The 15,552-nt window shown below is 41.4% G+C and overlaps 1 protein-coding gene across 2 annotated transcripts in view; it reads right to left on the bottom strand.

The window, feature by feature from the left end:
- Positions 1-14,931, bottom strand: part of Cltrn (collectrin, amino acid transport regulator) — a 28,951-nt gene extending 14,020 nt beyond the window's left edge. The window contains exons 1-3 of one of the 2 annotated variants that reach the window (XM_021153753.2): positions 14,625-14,931; positions 14,219-14,277; positions 10,006-10,091 (exon numbers count right to left, since the gene is read on the bottom strand). In XM_021153753.2, coding sequence (XP_021009412.1) covers positions 10,006-10,091; positions 14,219-14,277; positions 14,625-14,682 — 203 coding nt within the window. In that variant the 5' untranslated portion in view covers positions 14,683-14,931. The remainder of the gene's footprint in view (positions 1-10,005; positions 10,092-14,218; positions 14,278-14,624) is intronic. The other variant, XM_029472953.1, reaches the window with a different exon arrangement.
- Between the last annotated feature and the right edge of the window lie 621 nt (positions 14,932-15,552).

Here is a 15,552-nt window from a genome sequence, read left to right as displayed (position 1 = left end):
AAAAAAAAAAAAAAAATCAGTTTATGAATGGATTTAAGGTCTGTTCCACAGGAGGAAACACATGCCTAGTACTGCAAATATGACAAAGAACCCTTGGTGAGGAAGCTCACCCAGAACCTAGGAGTGAAGCTATTTCTATTATTTTGCTAAATAGACACAGTACCAACTGCTCTCTAAATTTACAGCCCTACACCCATGGATCATACCCATAGATTATACCCATAGATCAGTGCAGCCCTCAGACCTCACCAAGAGAAGCTTCTTTGTGCAATGGATCGCTGTTAATGCAAAAACTCACGATTGGAGAAAGTAAAGAGAATGCATGCCTGTGGAATGCTTAACCATAAGGGGATATCTGCACCACCTTCGCCCTGGGGCTCAGGGACTATAGAGGAAGAAGGGGCAGAAAGATTGTAAGAGGTAAGGGAGGTCTGGAATGAAACAGTATCTTCTGGACATAATAGGACTACTGTGCTCCTGAACCGACGATAGCTGTGTTTGTCTGCACAAAACTATACAAGATGGAGCCAATCAGACTTCTAGCACAGATTGGGAGAAGTTCACAAACCCCTACTTCTAACAGAGGAGCTATTGACACGTTGATAGCTTCTGGGAGAAAATCAATTTTCTTTAATGCTATGGCCTTTGGTTGGTTAATCACATAGCAGGGTGTCTCTACACCGTGAGTATACAGGCAACACAAAGTGGATTTGGTTATGTTTTTAACAGGACACAAAGTTGAAAAGGAGTGAGGATGTGAGAGTGGATCTGAGAGGAACTAGAGGGAGAAGCATGGGTGGGGTGGTGTTAACAGTAATCAAAATACAAGATAGAAAACTTTCAAAGAGGCCAGCTGGTGGTGGCACACACCTTAAATCCCAGCCTTTTGGGAGGCAGAGGCAGGCTAGCCTGGTCCACAGAGTGAGTTTGAGGACAGCCAGAACTGCACAGAGAAACCCTTTCTCAAAAAAGCCAAAATAAGAAGAAAAGAAAAAGAAAAGAAATTCCAGTTATTTCAAAATCATACACTTGGGGATTGTTCCTTAAAGGATCTGCCAAAAAAATTTTTTAAAAAATAAAAATAAAAAAGGTGTGATTTGGAAGTAGAGAGCATGAGTGGAGTTCATTGCTCATTATCTAGAGGCTGACAGCCTCCTGCTTTCTCAGCATGTGGCCTCTTTCTCAGCTACAGAAGCCTCAATGTTTTCTCATCAAGTCTGCAGATGGCCTGTCCATTACCTCCCAGCAAAAGCTGCTGCCCACTCTTCAATTTACTGGTCTCTCTCTCTCTCTCTCTCTCTCTCTCTCTCTCTCTCTCTCTCTCTCTCTCTCTCATTCTCTCCTTGTCTCTTCCTACACCAGCTTTGGGATCATCAAGGGGTGCTTTCCAAATGTACTTTGGAGAGTGAGGTTCGCAAGAAGAGCGAGCTGTTTTTATACTGCCTTGAGTAGTCCCCCCAAACACAAGTGCTACCTACAATCACCAGCAACTCTTCACCCCTAAATCTTAAGTCACATGCTTTTCTCCTGAAAATTAGAAACGGGACATGCTCTATTCCCTACATATGAGTTACTAATAAAAGTGAAAAGAGAAACGATGTTAGTGTTCAAAGAAATGAAAATCTTTACAGGGGTGGATGAAAGCTGAAAATTATAGGAAAGGCCACGAGGCTGGTGCTACAATGTCAATCCTGCATGCTGTTAGCAATTTCCTGAAGAAAAAAATTGCAAAATCAAGAATGTGTGTCATGAGTATCCATCCCACAAGAATGAGACACACATCCATCACCTTCATGGAAAAGACCAGAATCTTGCTTTTCTTTAAAATGAACATTCAAAACTATAATATTGAAAGCTAGCAGTCCTTCAGAATACAGAAGCTGTGTATTGCAAAGTTATGTCTTTTCTTCATTTCGGTATCACAAAAGTAGAAGCAAGTGCACCTCTGCCCAGAGCTAAGTGTCTGGGACCAGCAATAGGAAACAGCAGGGATTAGCTCCTTTGTCTTCCATGCAGCATCAGTTCCAGCTGCAGCTGCTATACCCCAAGATGGCCTGTTGCCAACAGGCTCCAATCTAGAGGGTGAGGAGCTAAGGGCAAAGGTTCAAAGTGGGCCCCTTGCCGTTCAGAGAGCAGTTGCCTAATATCAGCTAGCTCAGGTATGGCCCATGCAGATCTTAACAGTATAGGGTTGTGTGTTCCCTTTATCATCTAAGCCAGTGTTTCTCAACCTGTGGGGTATGACCTTTGTGGGGGCAGTGAATGACCCCTTCACAGGGCTCGCATATCAGATATTTACACTACAATTCATATCAGTAGCAAAATTATAGTTATTCAGTAGTAACAAAAGTAATTTTATGGTTGGGGATCACCACAACATGAGCAACTATGTTAAGGGGTTGCAGCATTATGAAGGTTGAGAACCACTGATAAGCAGTAGCAGCCCCTAATGACATTGTCTATGGTCAACTACCTGGCAGTCAGGTAAGCAGAGGGTCCCTGGCCTCTTTTGTGCTTTGCTTGTGCCCTAACACCAACCATCAGTCCCTCTAGTCCTCTGTGCTTCTCTGGCCACATCCTCTCAAGAGCTCCCATCCCCTTGCCTCCCTCCTAGATGGGCAAGTGAGGAGGCACTGGCTTGGGCACGGGAAAAGAAATGTAGGTGGGCAGAGGGTCTTTCCATGGCACTTTGCCAGAAGGCAGGGACCCTTCTCAGGCCCACCCGTGAATTCTGCAATCAGGACCTGGAATTCAAGGTCCACTTGCCTCAACTTTACCAGAGCCCTCAGAAAGCTACCCACTCTGCTCCAAGTCCAAGCTAAGGTCCCCAGAGGCTGCCCCTGCAGCTTCACCAAAGGACTGATTGTGCTTGTCTTATGAGAAGGAAACGGAACCCCAAGACCAGCCCATCTGCCTTCAAGCTGGTCACCAGAAATAGAGTGGCCGGCCATATAGAGTAGGAAGAGTTTGTCATCTTTTATTCTGAGACTGTCATTTATTTCTCTCTAGGGCTACAGCATGGTTTTCTGCAAGTGGTACTGTTGAGGCTTGGGGCCAGATTACATTGTGTGCCTTAAGGGAAGCAGCATTCTTGGGATCTCAAGCAGTAGACGACAGTAGTGACAACCAACTAGGGTCTCCAGGCACTGCAGTAATCATTGGAATAAGAAGCCAAAAAGTAATAATAAAATAAATAAATAAATAAATAAATAAATAATAAAGCACTGGTTGAGAACCACAAACCAATTCTGACCTCTACTGGCAAGAAACTGGCAAGCTTAGTCTTTCAAAATGTGTGGCTCTGTATAATAAGTAACAAAGATACAAATATGACCAGAATGAAGTAGGTACGGCATGTTTGCTCTCTCTCTCTCTCTCTCTCTCTGTGTGTGTGTGTGTGTGTGTGTGTGTGTGTGTGTGTGTGTGTGTTTTCCATTTTAGGAAGGTGAAGTCTAAGGAAACACAGGTCTACTTTTTGTAGCCTGTATTAGGTTGGGAATAATTTCTGTTATTTAGCCTCACTAATAAGCAAAATACGTAAAATGGATTTTAAATTAGAGATTTTAAACTTTTAAACTTGCTTATCATCTTAAAAGATGTATTTAACTCTTATTTATGTGTCTGAATGAGTGTATGCACTTGTGAGCAGGTACCTTCAAAGGTCGGAAGAGGGCATCCAATCACCTGGAACTAGAGTTACAGGCCACTGTGAGCTGCTGGGAAAAGGAACTTGGGTCCTCTGCAAGAACAGGAAATGCCAATAACTGCTGAACCATCTCTCCAGCCTCTTCCCCAAATTTAAATTTAAATAATACCAAGTAGTGGCAAGGTGCACAGAAATGGAATTCCAAGAAGCTATGAAAAAGCCAATGGGTCAAGTCACTCTGGAACGTTAATTATACGTATTTTCCAGAAGATGGACAGACTGTGGCTACCTAAAATTCTTACATCTGCACACACATACCTAGAGACACTGATAAGGACAGTCTTTGTAGCATTCTTCATTAAGCATCGAAACAACATAAGTGTCTATTGATAAAGGGGGAAAGGATAAAGTAACTAGGATATATGCCATCAAAGAAATATTTCTCCATTTAGTACTAGAACGAAACAACAAAGCCCAATCAAGTCAGATAATTCTGTCGTGGGGAAAAGGGTACATATTTTCTTAGCAGTGAATTTGACTTCTAAACAGCCTCCAGCTTTGACAATCAAAAATGTTTCCAGGTATTGCATCCCTGAAGGGCAAAATAATCACTTAATAGAAACTGCTGAAGTAGAACTACATATTTTTAACAAAAAGTTAGGGGCTGGGGAAATGGATCAGCAGTGAAGATACTTGCAGCTCTTGCAAACGCCTAGAGTTCAGTTCCCAGTGGCCACACCAAGCAGCTCATATCACCTATGGCTTCAGCTCCAAGGAATCTGATGCCCTTTTCTGGCCACTGAAGGCATTCACACCACACACACACACACACACACACACACACACACACACACACACTCAATAATAAATAAATAAATAAATAAATAAATAAATAAATAAATAAATATTGTTTTTAAAATATGTTGTGGTGATGGTGGTGTACATCTTTAATCCCAGTATTCAAGAGGCAGAGGCAGGCCTCTGTGAGGTGAGTTCGAGACCAGCCTGGTCTACAGAGTGGGTTCCAGGACAGCCAAGGCTACACAGAGAAACTGTGTCTTGAAAAACCAATAAAATAAAATAAAATTGAAATACATTTAGCACAACTAAATACAAATCCTATATTTTCAAATTTTATATATGGATGGGTCTAATGAAAGCATGTGAGTTTATTTTAGCAGCCATTCTGAACAATGATTGATTGATTGATTAATTGATTTTCTTTTGCTTTGCAATCATGTATGTATACGTGTACTGAAGAGCCAGGCTGCCTCCACCTTAAGCTTAAAAGCCATTTATAGTGAAGACAAACTAGGTTCACTCCTGTTTATGATTAAACCTCTGTTTCTGAAGGATTAGGCTGTGCCCCACCTGAAACCTTGACTACAAAAGGTTCTGCCTGCCTGTTCCAGGAATGACGATCACTCCTCTGTTTCATAAAGTTGTTGGTAACCATCTTGCAGCCCTGCCTTTGTTTCAAATGGTTAGATGACCACCTATAACTACCTTGTTCTGCTTACGTTGAGACCATGTCTTTGTTTCAGGAAGGGCTAACTTGTTATCCTTATGTTCTGCTCCTGTAACCCTGCCTATTTTGCCTGCCAAATCCGCCATTTGGAAATTTCCTACCTCCCAGCTATAAAATAAAAGTCCTGTCTTCCTTACATCCAATGCTGACCTCTCCAACTTTGCCTGACAGGGAGACAGCCCATGTACATGAATAAAAAAAAATCTTGCTTTAGTTGATTTGGTCATGATGAATTTGGTCTGTGGTCTCTCTCCTCCCATCCTTTGGATTAACAGTACCATGCACATGCTGGTGCCTATGGAGGTGAGAAGAAGGCATTGGGTTCCCTGGAACTGGAGTCATGGATAGTTGTGAACCACCCTGTGGATGCTGGGAACTGAACCTGGGTCCTCTGCAAATGCAATAAGTGCTTTTAGCTGTGTTTTTAACCACTGAGTCATCTCTTCAGCCCATGACCAATGATGTTTATCAAAAACTTTGTTAACATCTACAAGAATGACTTCTTTCAGCATTTCACTAGGAGAAGCCACAAATGTTCCCTCTGCCTCCTTAAATGTGTGAAACACTGACCCGGACGTACTTCTCTAGCTATTTCTCATCAATGAGGCCAAACAAAGCCAAGGGTGGTAAGAATTAGGCTCTTTTTTCTGAAAATCAGGACTAAAACTGAGCTGGCCAGCAAGCACGAGATGGGTAATCCCCTTACCTTTCCATGGGCACAAGAACACATTGTTCATTTTAGGTCACAAGACTTATCCTTGAATAATTAAGTAGAGCAAGAAATCCATTACGTGCTCTATGCTACTTTAAAAGAGAAAGCATCACCCGCAATAGACTTCTACCTATCTTGCTAAACTTGATCAATTATCTTAAAAGCCAACATTTGTATAATACGTAGTTAAATGTCTGCTTGCCTGAAAACTAGACGAAACTTCTAACTAGCTGATAGTTTCCTTGAAAACAACTTAGAACACTTTGGGATTCCTGCTGCAGTAAATCCAGCTGAAGTCATTTGGAACCTGTGCCCCAAGCAAGGTCCAAACACCTAACCTCAATAAACCAACTAAAAGAGTCGAATTAAAAGTAGAACGCAGAAAAGGAGATTTATTTAATGTGGCCACATTGGAAGAGAGACTATAGGATCCAGAGAAGCCCCAAAGTCCATCTTGAAGGCCCTAAAGTGACATCAAAGTTTAAATAGAAGGCCAAGGATATGCACATCTAACAGCTTCTGTCAAGGTGTGGTCCTGCCCATTATTGGCCCCCCACCCCCACCCCGTGTCTGGGATTCAGTGTCATCCTGTAAGGTGGTCTGAATCTCTTTCCAGAAGACAGGTTCCTCTTGGCTGGTACCTGCCTTTTCCTTCTCCCAGCATAAGATTTATGGGGAAATTCTCATTCCTTGGGGGTCATTGGTTTTTGATAACAAAATGAGAGGCATGGGTATGTTCAAATATCTTTACATCTGTCTGGCCTGTTCAAGTACACAGCAGGCTTTCAGAACAGGGTATTTGCTTCTGGGGCTACCACTACAGCAATATACTTCCTTAGGCTGACCCCACAGTCCAACTGAAGGGAAATGTGTTCCTCACGCCGTGGTCACCTTTGGCCTTCACAGAAACAAACTTCACTGATCTAGTTTTATACTTTGGTAGATTTAAGATAAGCAACAAAACTTCCATATATCCTGGGTGTCCATTGAAAATTGAATCACCTTTCAAAACACACACACACACACACACACACAAGCAAAACTAGATCTGATATGCACAGACCACCACAATGTCCCAAGTTCTGAAGGAAAACATTCCAAAGGTGAATTCCTCAAATTCCGAAATGTTACACAGCTCATCACTTTTGCCCAAGCACAGAAACATTTGGTTGATCAAAACCATGAGCCAGGGGAAATGTGGGCACGCGAGTAAAGTCACATTGCCAAGGACACAGCAACATAGAGAAAGCATTTGCTGACAAGGAAAGCTAGTGCACAAAAGATACGCTTAGTGCTAACCCCAAGACATAAGTGCTTTCTTTCCTTTTGAAGTTTTGTAATGCAATCACCTTGTTTTTATTTAGATTGATTCTCTTCTAATTACATGTATTGTATGTGTCTGTGTGATTATTGTTTTATGCATGCAGGTATCCCCACAGAGGCCAGAAGAGGACATCAGATCCTCTAGAGCTGGAGTTCCAGGAACTGGAACTGAATTCATGTATTCTGCAAGAACACTGTACATCACTGCTAAGCCCTCTACCCTTCTCCCTTATTTTTACTTTTAAAAATTATGCTAGGGGGTATGGAAGGGAAGTAATAATGGATGGATATGATCAAAATATATTGCACAAATGTGTGAAATTTTCAAAGAATAAATTTTAAATGTCATTAAATATTTTCTTTTTAGAATTTCATAAAGCATGGGGAGAATTTAGGGCACACTTTTTTCTTGTTTTTCTATATACTTTCTTAAAAATTGTCATTATATAATACATTATTCATTATTATTATTATACATGTATACAAATATATGTGTGGAAATTGGGGAGATAGCTTACTTGTTAAAATGCTTGCCACATGACCATGAAGACCTGAGTTTCAAGTAACTGTCACTAAGTGAACAAATGAGGCAGAGAGACAAGTGGATGCTGGCCAGTCAGTCTGGCCAATCCTTGAGCCCCAGGCTCAGTGAGAAAGCCCCTGTTAGAAAAATAAAAAATAAAGTGGAGAACAAGAGAGGAAGACACCCAAAATCAAACTCTGGATTTCACACACATACACACACAGGCATGCATGTGCACGTCCATTCACATATAGTATACAGATATACACACAAAATTACTTTAAAAATTAAAGTAAAAAATAAAAGGGGAAAGATCCACTTTTAATACGCATGGGTGTATACAAATATACATTTTATGTGTTTCACTTCCTCAAAATCTACTCTTCTATATACATATACATACACACACACACACGCACACGCACATGCACATGCACATACACACACTGAAATAATGTTTCACTACGTAGTAGGCCTAGTTGACCTAGAACTCACTTTGTAGACCAGGCTAGCCTCAGACACTCAGCCCCCACCTCTGGAAAACTGGCATTAAAAGGTATGTACCATCACACCCAGATTCCTTTTCCTTTTTTTATTTTTTATGCTCACACCAGATATTGGGAATCTGAGGGAAATCAACTGATAGTTATCCTCTTCTCTGGGCTCTGAATTATTGCAAAAGTCACTCTTTAGTAAAGCACTTAGGAGTGCTTGGAGACTATTTCATCCCCAGGCAAATTTTTCCTCCTAATCATAAAAAATCCTAAAATTAAACCAGAAGAGGGTGATACATGCCTGTCATTCCCAGTACTCAGGATGCTGAGACAGAAGGATCAGGATTTCAAGACCATCTTTAGCTACATAATGAATTGAAGGCCAGCTTGGACCACATGAGACTGTCTTAAGCCACCACCACCACCAATCCTGAAATGAACTAAGTTCAACCATAACTGTCTTTGGTAGAGCTGAATTGAGATAGGTATCCTGTGTTTGGGTAATACATAGCAGGCTGTACAATATGGAAACTTCCAATCTAAGTGCTCCTTAACTGTACAGAGCAAATACAGCCTGCTCGTACTTGGAAGTTCTACTAGGAAGCAGCACCAGGAGAGCCTGGTGGGAGCAGACAGGGCAAGCTTGTTCGCAGATGCTTTATCTAGCCCACCAGTCATTTCACCTCCCACTGGAGGCACAGGAGAGGGAGTAGAGAGCCACCAGGAGTGCTAACCTAATCACAAATAGAAAAGGACAGAATCTCTACAAATGCAGGAGAGTAGGGAACAAATATAAAACTGTTAAAATGGCCCAGGCATGGTAGCAAGCACCTTTAACTGCAGAGAGACAGGGCAGGCAGATAGATCTCTGTGAGTTCCACACCAGCCTGGTCTACATAGCTCCAGGACAGCCAAGGCTACATCATGAGACCCTGTCTCAACAAAAAAACAAAACAAACAAACAAAAAAATACCCACCATCACAACAAAAACTATTTTTTAAAAGTTTGTACTAAGTGATTTTAAGAAAATGAACAAGATATATATCAATGTGGGGCCCATATTTTGGTTACTTTGTAGAGGAGAATAGATTTCTTTGATATTACCTAGCTCTCTGCAAGAAAAATTACAACGGAAACATGGAAAGCTTAGGACATAAAAGATGTAAATATAATTTTGATCATGGCCATTGATAGTCATATTACCCACTGAACAAAGGGAATATGATAGAAATTGTAAGCTGAGCTCTACTGTGAATGTTTAAGTGTTCCATAAAAATGCAGGTTCCAGGCTGGTCATGGCATCTCATACCTGCTACCCCAGCACTTGAATGGCTAAGTCAGAAGGATCATCACAAGTTCCAAACCAGCCTGGGTTCCACAGCAAGTTCCAGGACACGCAAGTTTACATAGGAAGTTACTAAGCAAAGCAAGGGCTGGAAATATGGTTCAGTGGGTAGAGACAGTTGCTGCCAAACCTGAGGGCCTGAATTTCATCCCCTGAACCCACATCATAGAAGGAAAGAATTAACCTCCCGAGAGATGTCCTGACTTCCACTTGCATGTCATGATGTGTGTGTGTGTGTGTGTCTGTGTGTGTATGCACATATGTAAACATACACACACACACACACAAATAACTAAATAAATAATAATAAAAATTAAAAAGAAAACTGCTGGTCCCTTAAATCAGGGGAGGGTACTAGATCATATTCAACATAGGAAATTGAAATAATGTATTATCTCAAACAGGCACTTGAGATTTCATGCTGTCAGCTTACTCTGTTGCCTCTCTGTTGGGGACTTTTCTCATGGAGAATGCCACCATTGCTCTGAAGAGGTATTCTTGATCCGTGTCCCAGACATACTGAAAGAAAAGGGAAAGTCGGGGTGAATGATCCTGATAGGAAAGAGTCCATTTGATGGTATGTTCCATCACCCTCCTTTGCCTCCTCTTTCTCGCCCACCTCCATATGTTTCTCACACAGCAGGGATCATGACGACTCACTCACACCTCATTCTAGCACCTCATGAGAGTATTGTTAAGAACCAGGGTCATACTGAGATAGAAACACATATTTTAGCATAACTGTTCTTTCTTTCTTAGAGTGCTGAAAAATAAATGATCCTAAACAACAGCAGAAAATTTATCCCCTGGTTACCTTCTCTATACATGAAGGGTATATATGTATGTATATATATATATATATATATATATATATATATATATATATATATTCTTTCCTAAGTAGCTTCAGGGTCCAAGCTTACAATAAATAACCTTAACACCCAGGAGGGTGGGGTAAGAGAGTTGAGGCAAGCTCAAGGCTGGGCCAGCCTGGTATATATAAAGAGTTCCAGGCCAGCCAGAACTGCATATTGAGAGCTTGTCTAATAAAAACCTATACATATAGGACTAGGTAGACAGCTCAGCAGTTAAGAGCACATACTGTTATTACAGAGGACCTGAGTTCAGTTCCCAGCATCCATATCAGCTGGCTCATAATCACCTGTAACTCCAACACTAGAGTATCTGACACCCTCTCCTGATCTCTATGGACACACACAAAACTAAATCTTAATTTTAAAAATAAGTATACATATGTATTACATGTATATGTAATTTTATATACAATATTACAAATGAGTATACACTTATACACATCCCTCTGTGTGTGTGTGTGTGCACACAGGGAAGCCTTGTTGTGATGTGGAGACAGGGAAGGAGCTTGCTCAAATATAAATGAGAATGCAGTGTAGTAAACAAAAATGACAATGTCAACCAGAACTTGCCAGAGCATGGCTTTAAGTTGCATTTGGGATCTTGGAAAGGATACCTTAGTTCCTTTTACAAGATGAGCAGAGCTCTCCCAGCAGGAGTGTGACTTAGGCCACAGAGTAAAGCTCCTGAGATCTGGAAAACACTAACTAGTGTTGCTTTGTGTTGGGAATTGAGCAGAGAGAACTAACTTGACTTGAGGGCAAGACTAAAAGTCCGTGTGTCTAGCAGTCATGTCACATTTCTACTATGGCTTTCAAAGTATTTCTGAGTAGTTTCTAGGAAAAATGTATAGTAATAAAAAATGTACACAACTGAAGAATGATAAGGAAAGTGTTACTCAGAGATACAGTCCTGGCGTAATACCCACAGACCAAAATAGCACGGAAGAGACATAGACAAGAAGGCTCATAGTACTTTATGTACCTGTTGTCCGGGTATCTAGCATACAGACAGTATAAGTATGGACAACTGAATGTATTGTTAGAGAACACTTGTGACTTCATGGACCACACAGGGCAGATCAATTGCATGTATTTATCTGTCATCTCGTATTCTTTGCTTCCTCATTTGAATAACACTTCTACCAAGTCCTCGAGTCTCCCAGGTCATTTTACTTTCTGCTTACATCGAAGAACACTGAAACCTCACATTTTAGTTGAATAGTCAAAAGTAACAAGAGAGTCACAAAAATGGGACTTGTTTAATTTTAAATTCATGATGCGTGACCCTCAAATTCCCTGCTCGCCTCTTAGCATTCTCCATAAGTTCTTTGTCTCAAGACAATTGTCTGTCCCAAGATGGCTTCAAACTTCCGACACTTCCCCACCCCATCATAATACGTTTTCTTCCACCTCAGCTCTCAGTGGATGCTTTTGGTTTTATACTCACTCCAACATCCAAAGCAGAAGACTGAACCCAAGGACTTTCCCTTGCTAGGCAAGCTCTCCACCAGTGAGCTTAATCCCTAACCCCTGAGTTTGTAATTTAGAGATAAAAGTCTCAATTTAGCGATTTAACCTCCCTTGACCTCCTAAGGCAAAGAAACAAACCTTCCACCACTGACATACTTCCTAACCACTTCCTCTCCTCAAGTGCCAGACATTTCTCTCCTGATAAAGGCTAATCCCCACAAGTGTGCTGGGAATGCCTCTGCTCCTCCCTTCCCAGACTTGAAACAGCATCAGTTTCTTCTGTGTACTCAAGTCCAGTTGGAGTCTGTCCGCTGACTTTTACTCATGCTCAACTTGTTTCCACTAAACCAACAGTAAAAACCTGTGGTTTTGCTCCATCTTCCGACTGCTAGCTCTCTCCAACCTTTCAGAGCCAGACCTCCCTCTCCCTCCCCCTCACAGGGCCTTATGTATCACAGGCTAACTGGTAATGAAGAAGGACGGTAAACTTCTGATCCTTCCGCCTCCATCTCCTAACTGCTAGCAGGCCTGGCTTATGGGATGTTAGAAATGGAACTCAGGGCCTCACACATGCTAGGCAAGTATTCTCCCAGCTGAAGTACAGCCCAAGTCTCCTGAGTCAGCAGCCTGCAGACCAATCCAAAGTATTGATAGGAGTGACCTATACTTCTGCATGGTCACCCCCAACTTACCCTGCTTATTTTATCCCCCTCTCCAATATCTGACTTTTTCCTTCCCAAAACAGCTCCTGCTGAACTCCTCAGCTTCCATATTGCTTCACAGAATGAGTTTGGCCTCTCACCAGCATTTGATGTTTTAAACAGTTCCTTGGTCTTGAAACAACCTCCCTCCCACCCACTGCCAGCATGAAACACATTTCCCATGCAGTCCCCCTTTTTCAAGGTCCTCAATGTCATGTTCTTCCTCACAGCTTCTGTTCCAGACATCCTGGTCTTCTTTCCATCCTTCAGGTTCACTAAGCTCCTTGTGATTATTGTTATGTTCACATGTGACAGCCCTCTGCCATCCTTCCCTCCTTCTCTGTTCTGTGTCTCTTCGTGGTTACATTAGACATTGCAGAAGTGCCTGGGACAGAGGCTCCTGCTGAGGCCAGAGACCTGTATACTTCTCCTTCCTGTAATGCTTCTTAAGACTGCACATTGCATTTGCTTTACTCACTATTTAACAGACAGCTGACTCTCTCACTATTATAAGTTCCGCAGGGAACAGACAAGCCCAGTGTTAGCTGCCATCACATCCCTAACATGCAGCCAAATCTAAAGATCCTGTGATAAGAGATCTTATACACTGGCTGGGAGCAGGGTCTCTGCAGTCAAACTCTCTGGGTCTGACTCTCCTGCCATTTACTGACTTGAGATCTTCAAAGAATCACGTATGAGTCTGGGCCTGTGTTTTTTCACTCATCCTGTCAGAATGGATATACCTGTACTCAAAGGGGAAGGGCTCAGAAGCTGATAGGAGTTTAGTGTTTAGAAGAGCCTCCACTAAGAAGTAATAAATAAATAATGATTTGATAAAGGTTTATTTTATATGCTATTATAACAACTATTACTTATCAGACAAATAATGAAAACTCTTGCAGCTGATTGGTTAGCAAGGAGAATACTTTCAAATCCCTTTAGCAATCTGGGTTTTGTTTGTTTGTTTGTTTGTAGTATGAGACATTAATATCACCTACTAGTCTTTTTTTTTTTTTAATGCAGAGCATACCAGGACACTGACACTAAAGTTAGACAATAGCATCTCCTTAATTCAGTGATCTTTCCTACTCTTCACCCTCCATAGACTCTGAGGATTTTAAACTTCTATTATTTCAAGCACAATCTCCCCGTACTGTCACCTTCATAAATGGGAAGAATTGAAGCTTCACATAGAACTGGACAATTTTGTACTATGAAATAAATTGGTAGCACCAGTCTTTCTTTCTGATAACTAGAAAACAGACTGATAACATTTACATGCCCATGATAGTGAAGGGCAGACTTAACCTAGACAAACACATCTACATCAGACCAGACAGCCCCCTTTGCTCTATGTTGCTGGACTGAGTCTTTCAAGCTTTCAAAGCTGTTTTCCATAACACAATTTCCCCATGGATTTTCAATCACTCAGTACTGATTGTGTACTTTAAGAAAACTCATTCTATCAGTGACTCCCGTGTTACTGTAATCTAGCTTTGGCAAAAGATCAGACTTGAAGACTCAGAAGCCATCTATTTGAAAAAAGCCCAGAGCTATTAGAAAACAAAACTTGAAATGAGCCAGCAGGTGTTCTACTTACTGCTTTATCTCCAAGAGCTGCTCGGATGCTAAGTCTTACTTTAAAGGCGTTTTCTGCATCTGCCAGAGGGGGGGGGAGAAAGGCGGGAAACAAAGAGCAGTAAATTAGGATAAACTGTGAGAAAACGGAGCCTGATAAATCCTAATGTTTAACACAGCCCAGATGAACATAACAAAGGACTACAATTGATCTGGACTAGTGCCCCTGCAACTTAAAAAAAAAAAAAAAAGCCTATGAAACCACCCCTATTTTCCCTTCCAATTCCTAAGAGTCACTGGTTCAACTTTCAAGCCACATGTCCAAAGACTTAGGAAAAAAAAATCATTCTTTTTTTTTTCTCCACTCTACGACTTTTCAAGCATTCAGGAATCTGTTAATTTACTTTTTAAGCTTCAAGGCTACGTACCTGGATGGCAGAGTTCAGCGTGAATAGTAGTCACCAGGAAAAAAAGTGCCCACAACATTCTTTCAGAGCCGCAAACAGAAGACAAACTGAGGGGAAAATAATCCACTCTCTACTTAAAGCTGCTTTAACCATTCTGTGACCCGGATTAGGGTATCGGAGAAATCAGCGAGCCACCATCTAAAAGGTTTAATAATTAACGCCCATCAGTTGGGTTAATACGTCCATAGAAGCAAACCATCCCCTGTCAGTTATTTACGAAAATCTATTTGAGAAACAGGTTAGTGGGTTCTTCCTCAAACTCTACCTCCTAAGAATGTTTCCTGAGCTGACATAATCAGAAGCCTCCCACCTGCCTCCTGTAGTTGTTTGGTTAAGCTCAACGTGCAGAGCATGGAGTTTTCTTTGGCATAATCTTTGTGCCCTTTCAGGCTAACCAATCTGATTCAAAGACAGGCTATCATACTTAGGAAACAAATATAACTCCTTTTTCACCTCTGGAGAGTAAAGGGAACAACACTTCCTAGACTGTTTGTTGGTAAACAATTCCCAACTAGAGGATGGCTAGGTTAAACTCTAAGATTTGGCTACTGTCTAAAACTCAACATTAATGATATAAAGCCTCACGCTGGAGATGATGATCATTGGGCGATGATGATGATGATAGTGGTGGTGATGGTGATACCTCCCCTGAACAGTGCTCTGTCCTGGTGCCACTAGGTAGAAATGAATGCTAACCCTTTAAAAGGGGTTAGAACTGCTAAGAACCTGTTATTTAGTTAAGTTGCTACATGGGGCTAGTGACAACATTGTTCAGCGCAACTATTTAACAATGACTAAGAGCTGCTTACTGTGAACTAGGCTCCCTGATTATTTCTCAAATCCTTACAGTGGTTACAATCATCTCACATATGGGTTATCCAAGGACTGA

The sequence above is a fragment of the Mus caroli genome, chromosome X (genome assembly GCF_900094665.2).
Source record: "Mus caroli chromosome X, CAROLI_EIJ_v1.1, whole genome shotgun sequence".
Taxonomy (NCBI): Eukaryota; Metazoa; Chordata; class Mammalia; order Rodentia; family Muridae; genus Mus; species Mus caroli.
This window is presented reverse-complemented; position numbering and strand designations above follow the sequence as displayed.